Source organism: Schistocerca cancellata, chromosome 4 (assembly GCF_023864275.1).
Source record: "Schistocerca cancellata isolate TAMUIC-IGC-003103 chromosome 4, iqSchCanc2.1, whole genome shotgun sequence".
In the NCBI taxonomy this organism is placed as follows: Eukaryota; Metazoa; Arthropoda; class Insecta; order Orthoptera; family Acrididae; genus Schistocerca; species Schistocerca cancellata.
In genome coordinates this window covers 826,646,312-826,656,935 of record NC_064629.1, presented here as the reverse complement: position 1 = coordinate 826,656,935, position 10,624 = coordinate 826,646,312, and the positions used below count along the sequence as shown (strand labels likewise).

At 39.3% G+C, this 10,624-nt stretch overlaps 1 protein-coding gene across 1 annotated transcript in view; it reads right to left on the bottom strand.

Annotated features, from left to right (window-relative positions):
- Positions 1-2,608: 2,608 nt before the first annotated feature.
- Positions 2,609-10,624, bottom strand: part of LOC126183615 (uncharacterized) — a 197,558-nt gene continuing 189,542 nt past the window's right edge. The window contains exons 2-3 of the mRNA XM_049925731.1: positions 8,350-8,487; positions 2,609-3,611 (exon numbers count right to left, since the gene is read on the bottom strand). Coding sequence (XP_049781688.1) covers positions 3,583-3,611; positions 8,350-8,487 — 167 coding nt within the window. The 3' untranslated portion in view covers positions 2,609-3,582. The remainder of the gene's footprint in view (positions 3,612-8,349; positions 8,488-10,624) is intronic.

Genomic DNA, 10,624 nt, shown 5'->3' with positions numbered 1-10,624 from the left:
TTTTCAAGAAGATAATGCGCCATGTTACAAGCCAGGAATGTGATGGAGTGGTTCGATGAACACAATGGCGAGTTCCGATTGATGTGGTGGCCCCCAGCTCACCAGATCTGAAGCCGATCGAACACATCTGGAATGTCATTGAACCTGTCGTCAGAGATTGTTGCTCCCTCTCCGGAATTTACGGGAATTAGGTGACTTGGGTGTGCAGATGTGGTGCCAACTGCCTCTGGCGACCTACCAAGGTCTCAATGCTTCCATGTCACGACACGTCGCCGCTATTATCTGTGCCATATGTGGACATACAGGCGATTAGGTGGGTGGTGGCCATAACGTTCTGGTTGATCAGTACATATTTACGGCATGTGAAGTTCAGAACTAAAATATCAATAGTCCACAGCAATTCTGTGCAACTCTCAAAAGGTCTCAAGAAAACTGACTCTGAAGTTTTCCGAGCGTCTTTAATACAGCAAAGAAAGGTCGGCTGTTCGACAGACGGCGTGGTTTTGTGGTACAATGCTCACCTGCCCTGTATGAGGCTTGGGTTCGATTCCTGACCAATGCAAATTTTTAAACGTGGGTGCGTGTCCTACAAGCATTTCCGTGAAAGTGTCACTGGATCGAACCTAATTTTAGTCGTTATTTTCCTTTGTTTCTTTTTCTTTTAGTTCATATCGAATACTTACATCATTTAATTATAAAACGAATCAAATATACGTTAAGTAACGTCTCTATAATTGTCATTTTTATGAAAAACGCACATATTCTTATGTATAGTTACATATTGCACAGAAGATTCAGTTTTCGTCGCAAATATAAACAATTACTGATCTTTAATAAAAGATTATTGATAAAATCTGCTTAAATTAAAAGAAACATTACATATTAATTTTTTCAATCTTTTAGTAAATTATTCACTTAAATGTTCGTAGAATACGCACATTTATTTAAAAGTTTACCACAATTGGTAAACTAACCTTTTCTGCTTTGTTGCAGGCGAGCATTTTACCGCGCAGATATGCACGCCATCAAGAAAGTATCCTTGTTCCAAGGTATTAATGATGGTCGAGAAACACCAAAGTCGATTTCTCGTGAATTTTTGAGGGCTATATCGAACTTCTTTGGCCTATTGGATATTTGAGTTCTGAACCTAGGATAAATATTTTAAAAAAAAAGAAATCCTATTCCCGTGTGGCCTCCCTATTGGTGCTAAGCGAGGCAGGTCGCTAGTCTTAAAATAAAATTTAAAAAACCAGAAAACCAAATGAAACGTGACAATTCGCCAGAAACCGTTTGACAAAACTATAGCTGTGTAAAATGCCTAAATCGCTGTCTTTTTGGAACATTTAAAAAAGTACAAAGATACATTAATATAAAATGGCCGGTCATAACACGAGGAAAGAAGAATATGTATTAACAGATGACATGCACGACTTCCCCTCATTTTATGATAACGTGAAGTTCTGTCGAAGGGAATGACACCGAGCAACAGAGATAAAAAACATCGAGGATGAGCGCGTACTTGCCTATTGTGGATCATGAACAGCAAGAATAAGAAGAGAATTTCGATTTGAATATTCCTGAAGCGATTTAATCAGGGCATGATCTGATTTGTCCTTATGAAGAGTACTACTGCCACTAATGTATTGCCGGCCGCGGTGGTCTCGCGGTTCTAGGCGCGCAGTCCGGAACCGCGCGACTGCTACGGTCGCAGGTTCGAATCCTGCCACAGGCATGGATGTGTGTGATGTCTTTAGGTTAGTTAGGTTTAAGTAGTTCTAAGTTCTAGGGGACTGATGACCACAGCTGTTAAGTCCCATAGTGCTCAGAGCCATTTGAACCACTAATGTATTACCTACTGTCTTCTTTCAGTGCAGTAAATACTCTATAGTTTGAAAAGAAATTATTCCCACGACAGTTTGTAGGAACAGCGTATTATTTTCTTTAACATAATTTTTTTCGCCTTGCACGTCTGTAACTTCTGTATTTTTCTTAGATTTTATCAACTTGTTTAATAAACGCCACTGGAGTTGGCTACCTGTAAGCTTTGTTTGTGCATTTGACGGTGGATGCTACGCAACTTGCTCAGAGTTCCAGTAAATTACGTTCTGCAGTGTGGGTCTTAATAGGTGTAGGCCATACGTGCACATAGATCCAGTCTGTATAAGGCTGTGCTTTATGTAACAGTTTGTAATGTTTTCTTTAATAGCAGTTGATGCAACAGGCAATAATTTTGTAAGCCGATTTACCTGCATTTGGTTTCGCGATAAATGTTCGAGATTTCCATCACAATAGAAACTGCAGATTCCTCCTCAGAAAGCATTATGTATTACATCTATATGCCAATCTATGAGGCTATACAAGCTATTTCGTTTCCTGTAAACTGATTCCTCCTTCGCTTCTTTGTAGCAGAATTTCATAGTTATAAACGAAAAGCACAAAATTTTAATATCACTACTGAACATAGACAATTTTGTGCTTCTCATTTACAGTTGTTTTGTTTCCTTTCAATTACATCATATAACACACTGCGAGAGTTAACAAACACACACTGGGCTACTAGCAGATACATATTTATTTACATATTTGTTACAAAATAAGTTTGTAACCGTATCATCTGCATAATTTTACTTTAGAGCTTTTGATTCTGCAAATAAATTGTTTAGTATTTCATTGAAATATGTGCCTCGACATTCTACAAAATAATTTTAAACTTATGCTACTTCTTTGAAAGATATGTTTTGTCATAAGTTTCACTAAATGTGCTATGAGAATGAGTTCTCCAAATGCAAAATAAACTGTGATGTTAAAAATACCAGCTGCATGGTTACATTAATATGGCACAACACACACACTCAATTAATTAATAAATATTTCAGTTATCTGAGTATCTTTCATCTTATGTCTCTGAATACTTCTTATATATACTCAGCACGTTCGACTGAACGTCACACTTTTTACTTCTGTGCAGTGTAACCAAAGAGAAACAGGAATTTGAAAATATTCTTCAGCAATGAATCGTAATGGTGAATTTACTTAGTTTTTAGTATTGGAAATATTATTTTCATTTTATAATATGATCCATTTAATCAATTTTAGATTAAATAGCTCTAAAACATTATCCACTTACGATTCTCAACTGCAGTTCTTAATTCGTTTCTAAATATTTTACTAAAACATGTGACCTGTATGGGATACTTTTCATTGACTCTTTTGAACTGTTGTCAGTCAGAAAAGCCTCTCACACAAATTTAACTCTTTGATTTAGGATTTTTATGTCTAGACAAACAATAAATATTTTATGAAACGATTTGAAGAGTCAGTGGTAAAATAACAGTACTGAAGTAACATCCATCCATGAATGATGAGAGAGATCAATGAAATTATAGCAAGACTATTTGGATTGCATCCCAAAGCGCTGCAGTATCTGCAACTTCCTGTCAGATGGATTTCTGATGCCTCTGCTACATATCCAGACACCGCTGACAGTGTTGCAAGATTCACATTTTTATGTGAAAAGCTCTTCAGCTGTTTTGCATCGAACGAATCGACGAATTATTTGCCATAAGCCATCTCCATGATGCACTAGAACAAAGGCACTGCAGAAGGTGTTGCTGCAATAGCAAAAAGAATACATATTAGAAATCATAAATGATCATATTATGATAAATTCCTAACTCTAGATTACAAACCTATCTATAATTATAATTTACAGTTATTTTCTTATAATGGTGAGCACAATGCAGCAGCCCCATACAAGATGGAAACTTGTAGTGTTCTAAAGATTGTAGCATTTAATTTCAACTTACTTAAATGTAGGTAAATCATGATTAATACACTGACACATACAGTCCTATAGATCATGTTCTCCAAAATTTCTGTGTCATCGGAATCAGACTCTTGTTTGTTAGTCTCTTTCCTAACAGAACATCTTTACAAGCAAAGATACAAATGCAGCAGTCTGGTGTGTATACAGGTAAAAGTAGTATATGTGTGGGAGTTCTAGAATAGAGAGCACGTTTTTTAAAAATTTCCCAATTTAAAACCAAAATTTCAGTTTTGCCATTTCCCCTATTCAAAAATTTATATGTCTGCAAGCGAAATTTTCATTATTTTAAAAGTCTAATACATGTTTTTCTTTATAAATTCTTTCTCTAGGATTGTGAGAATCTATATCTACAAATAAAAATCTCATTTATTTAAAACATCAAAGTCTAATAAATTTTTCTTTATAAATAAGCTCTCTAAGATCATGTATATCTATATCCACAAATCAATCTATCATTTAAATAAAAAATAAAAAGCTAATAAAATTTTCTCTTTATAAATAAGCTCTGTCAAACTTCGTCTAGCAATATCATCGATTGAAATTTTCAAAGGAACATTTGAATTGTAAATGCTTTAATTTTTTTTAAATTCTAAATTTTTTGTATATCATTAAAAAGCAAATCAAGAATGTACTCAAAAGTTGAGCTATTTCAAAACTTACAAAATTATTGTAAAGAGTCACGTGGATTAAATTATGACGATTGAAAAACTTATTCTAACAAAAAATGTTATTCAAATGTAGCTTGACAAATCTATGGGAATTTATTGACTATTTTAATATGAAAGATATGAAGAAGAGGGAACTAAGATATAAAAATTTAAAAGAACAATTTGTAAAATAAGAAAATTGAAAAATCCTTCTAAACTTAATAAAGAAAAATTAATCAATCTTATTCTAAATCCTGTTGATGATATTAATAATAATGATAACGAATTGAATAAAAATTCCTTAAAAGAACTTCAATGTTCTAAATTTAATAAACAACAGTTAATCGATATTGCCAAAAAATCTGAGGACAATATTAATAATAATACAATGAATTGAATAAAAAATCTTCAAAAGAATTTCATCAAACTCGTAAAACAAAAAAATTAAATTTTTTTTATAGATTTAAGAAACAAATTAAAAAAATTTCTAGATTTAATAAACAACAATTAATCGATCTTATCACTAGATCTCAGGGCAATATAATAACATTGATTAAGAGAATTATTTTCGGAAGCCTCGTCTTAAAAAATAAATACACCTCCGAGATTTTGATCGGAAAGCTTTAGCATGGGGTGAGGATTTTGCCTCTATAGTACATTGCACTCATATTACCCTTGATAGGTACGCCAGGTGTCAGACATCCGTACCTGGTACCGGCCCAAAACATGACCTATCGATCTCCCTACATAAGTTGTGCCACTGGAAAACCCATTCCGTGCTCAGGTACCTGGGCTCCTCTGCAAACTTGACGACGATCATCAGATGTTTGACAAATCTTGTACTCATAGATCAAGAGGAACTGGCGCCATTAACCCAAGTTGCATACTGGTTGTCCCTAATTCCACCTTCTTCGGACACCACAGTACTATGAGACTTGTGCTGTCGTTCGTAATTGACGTTTAGAGATTGGTACATACTGTCTGGATCGAAAAAGCTCTCCCAGGTGCCTCCAGAAACGTAGTGCACAGTCCTGTCCTCCGGGCATGCAACGCTAAGTGTTCGTGGCTCTCTTGCTGCCATCTCATGAATGAATACCATTACTCACTGTGCAACTGAACTACCGACGACTGACGGAAGCCCCTCCCTGTTCTCAAGTCCTCGACTTGTTTTGATCTTACACGTGCTGTTGAAGGCTTGCCAGCAGAAGTATGTCGTACTGGCTCATTTTCACTTGTATCCCATTACAAATTCCAGTCAGCATTTCATACTTCTTGGTAAGGGGGAAGGAGTGTAATACCTTGGGATTTCTCCTTTATTTTTCTGTACAGGGCATCTAATCCTGTCATTGACACTCCACTTAGTAAAGTGAATGGGCAGTTTGCAGGCCACTCTTGTCTGAAAAGGTGGCAGCCTTAGTGTGAGTGGATAATATTTGAGGAGGCAGCCTTAGTGTGAGTGGATAATACACTCCTGGAAATTGAAATAAGAACACCGTGAATTCATTGTCCCAGGAAGGGGAAACTTTATTGACACATTCCTGGGGTCAGATACATCACATGATCACACTGACAGAACCACAGGCACATAGACACAGGCAACAGAGCATGCACAATGTCGGCACTAGTACAGTGTATATCCACCTTTCGCAGCAATGCAGGCTGCTATTCTCCCATGGAGACGATCGTAGAGATGCTGGATGTAGTCCTGTGGAACGGCTTGCCATGCCATTTCCACCTGGCGCCTCAGTTGGACCAGCGTTCGTGCTGGACGAGCAGACCGCGTGAGACGACGCTTCATCCAGTCCCAAATATGCTCAATGGGGGGACAGATCCGGAGATCTTGCTGGCCAGGGTAGTTGACTTACACCTTCTAGAGCACGTTGGGTGGCACGGGATACATGCGGACGTGCATTGTCCTGTTGGAACAGCAAGTTCCCTTGCCGGTCTAGGAATGGTAGAACGATGGGTTCGATGACGGTTTGGATGTACCGTGCACTATTCAGTGTCCCCTCGACGATCACCAGTGGTGTACGGCCAGTGTAGGAGATCGCTCCCACACCATGATGCCGGGTGTTGGCCCTGTGTGCCTCGGTCGTATGCAGTCCTGATTGTGGCGCTCACCTGCACGGCGCCAAACACGCATACGACCATCATTGGCACCAAGGCAGAAGCGACTCTCATCGCTGAAGACGACACGTCTCCATTCGTCCCTCCATTCACGCCTGTCGCGACACCACTGGAGGCGGGCTGCACGATGTTGGGGCGTGAGCGGAAGACGGCCTAACGGTGTGCGGGACCGTAGCCCAGCTTCATGGAGACGGTTGCGAATGGTCCTCGCCGATACCCCAGTAGCAACAGTGTCCCTAATTTGCTGGGAAGTGACAGTGCGGTCCCCTACGGCACTGCGTAGGATCCTACGGTCTTGGCGTGCATCCGTGCGTCGCTGCGGTCTGGTCCCAGGTCGAGGGGCACGTGCATCTTCCGCCGACCACTGGCGACAACATCGATGTACTGTGGAGACCTCACGCCCCACGTGTTGAGCAATTCGGCGGTACGTCCACCCGGCCTCCCGCATGCCCACTATACGCCCTCGCTCAAAGTCCGTCAACTGCACATACGGTTCACGTCGACGCTGTCGCGGCATGCTACCAGTGTTAAAGACTGCGATGGAGCTCCGTATGCCACGGCAAACTGGCTGACACTGACGGCGGCGGTGCACAAATGCTGCGCAGCTAGCGCCATTCGACGGCCAACACCGCGGTTCCTGGTGTGTCCGCTGTGCCGTGCGTGTGATCATTGCTTGTACAGCCCTCTCGCAGTGTCCGGAGCAAGTATGGTGGGTCTGACACACCGGTGTCAATGTGTTCTTTTTTCCATTTCCAGGAGTGTATTTGAGGACCTTTGAGTACCTCAGGTGTTCCGGATAGATCATGCAAGACATTCACACTCGAGAGTAATCTAGGCACATTTCAACTGTATCTCTCCAAGTACAAACACTAAATTCATCACTCTTTAGATATTGTCAAAGTGCGTTAACTGTCGGGTTCAGCAGAAATGTGCTGTGCACATTTTTAGACAGTATGCACTCTAATCATCTTGAATTTGGATGTAGTGTCCAATGAGGAATCTGATGAAGAGCTTGCCTCTAGTCTTTTGTGAACGGGTTTGCTGTCGGATTGTCATGGATTTATAATTTTTCCTGTCGATATCAGTGCCCCAGTAGGCTTGGGTGGCGTTTACTTTTTTTATTTAACTCGGGCAATAGTGCTAAAAACGACTTTCCCAACGGTTTTCACTTCCATTCCCGAGGGGCTCTCACGAGGCAACTACGCGCTATTATACGAACAGTGAACTTATGAAACAACACTTGTGAATATTAATCACGAACCGCTTTCTTAGCACCATACATAGCGTCATCACTTACAAGTAAATTAATTAACAGTAATAACTGAGTACAGTAGCAAGCGCTAACCAAATTGAGTGACGAAAGTCGTTTCCAGTATATAATGGAACAATCTAACGCGTCCACGACGTTTGATTAATCATGACGAAACGCGCGTAACAATCTGCATGGTGTTACAATTTCTTCTTTAAGACGAAAGCTATCGTGTTACGCATTTCGTGACCATTTCTGTTGCAAGGGAGCGCTGTAGCACTGACTGTAATTTTTTATTTTACTTAAGAATGTTTCCGTTAATAGATTCAATATGTATTAACAACGTCTTGCTTGTACGGAATGTAACAGGTGTTGGTGTCTGTTTTGTAACCTTTTTTCACTGTTCCATTGAACAGTCAAGCTGGCTATTCCAAAATCACATAGCAAAAAAACTTACGTGAATTGCCCCTGTTGTATATCGAAATATGAAACTGTGTTACCTGAACTTCTCGCCCAAGGACAGTTACTGAGACAGCTTTTCACTTTGCACTTGAAGCCTCTGGATACAAACGTGCAGTCCGAACAACATCTGGGTTGAAGAACAATAGTCCAGTTTTCTTCAACGACTTGGACCGACACTAGAAAAGAAAATCCTCATGAAAATTCCTTCTTACATAAAAGAATCCAAGTCTGGTCAATGGAAAGAATAACAGACATCAAACTTACGTTACTGAAGCACTAATCATTAAAAATGTAGAACAAACTATGTTGGCTCTATTGATTCCAACAAGAATGAAATCTGTAGTTCATCTTCGTCAAAGAAACGTTCCTACAGGACTTTAGCAAAGCGGCAATAGCTGGAAACCATCTATTGGTGCATCGTAATTGCAATTGTTCATTCAAACGTTCGTCAGTGTTCGCCCAAAACATTGAATATACACAGTAATTATTAAGTTCATGAAACATTTCGAAAAATCGGTGTAGATAAATGGGTAAAAGTGACGTAAAAAACCATCCAGTACGTAAAAAACAAACTCTCAAGGCTTTTTAGATTAGATTAGATTAGATTAGATTTACTTTCATTCCAATTGATCCGTAGTGAGGAGGTCCTCCAGGATGTGGAACATGTCAGAAAAACAACAATACATGGCAAATATTTACAACTACAACAAATAAGCTAATGTACCATTCCACAGGTCCCAAGTGGAATGATCGTCATTTTTTAATGAACACTAAGAGTCATTTTACAAATACTAATGCACTGAATTTAAAATAAAAATGTTTTTATTTTTTTATAAGGTAATAAACATGTAATACAACTACTGTAATACTGGCTTTCAGCCAGCAGATCTGTCAACTAAAACGTGGTGTCGAGTTACTTATAATAAAAACAGTGATACTCTGTGATTGGGTGAATGTCTTACGCAATAATAAATTTATGCATGAAGAGAGAATTAACACATTTGTATCAATAAAAACTGCAAGTACAGGTACTGCATCAACATCATTCCTCAAATAATTTTCTAGAACCTTCTGTAATTCATTCTACATTCAGTTGTTTAAACATAAAAATATATTCAAGTTCAGGCCTTTTTATATCACTTCTTGCTTTTTACATTACTGAACTAATATTCGTACTATGAGCAATGTAGAACAAATCACAGTATTATTTCCATCCATACACAATACACTCAAACACTATACTAGAGCAGAGTCCTAACTTTTACTTTTACTTTTACTTTTTTGAACGTGGTTCCGGCAAGTTAGTTTGGAAAACCGCCGACAAGGGCGCCACCGACTTTAGTAGCTGTAGACGGCGCGGAACCAAGCAGAGGAAATATTTTGTGTGCTACAATTTGCTCCTTGCCAATCGGTACTGAGTGTTTTACAAGACAACACCACTTTATTCAACATAGTGACGTGCAATAAATTCGAGGAGGATGACTTTTGTTCGATCCAAGACGCTGGGAGCGACCGGCTGTATCAGAACGGATAGTGGACCATGTGAGGCACGTGATGTTGTTATGTCCTACAAACTCTTGATACCGAGCTTGTGCAGAATTGAACATCCCTTAGCCAACAGTGTGGAAAATCCTATGTAAGCAATTAAGAGTGAAGCCGTACAAATTACAGCTCCTGCGAGTCATAAGGCATGACGACAAACTGCGCCTTCTGTAGTTCTGCATTGATGTGCAGAGCCATATTAAAGATGAGGACTTCACAAGCCAATTAATCTTTAGTGACGAAGCAGCTTTTCACCTTTCGGTTAAAATCAGGTGACACAACACACACATATGAGCAACGTAGTATCCATATACAACTGTCGAATACATCCGGGATTCTGAGGAAGTTAACATGTTCTGTGCTGTGTCCAAGAAGACCGTTTATGGATCCATGTTTCCCACCGTGAGAATTGTCAATGGTGTCACCTATTGCTACATGCTGCAACAATGGCACAAGACACAATTGGTAACTGATAGCGGGGATTTCTTCCACAGTATCTCGAAGACTGTCGACCGTGCATCGCAGCAGCAGTTCTTACTGTCACTCTTGATATGCTGGGGCACAATTTGACTACCAGTTAGATATGGGCCATGTAGAATTGCACTCTGTCAAAGCTAAAGTTCGATCAGTTTTGGTAAAATACGTAAATGACGTAGTAAATCGTAGGATTAGCGTTAGTACTTGTAGCATTGGCAAGGAAACAAACATAAGAAAGAAACTGGGAGCCGACGACTTATCTTTGCTTTTGTTTGCTTGTTTGTTTTGCACATA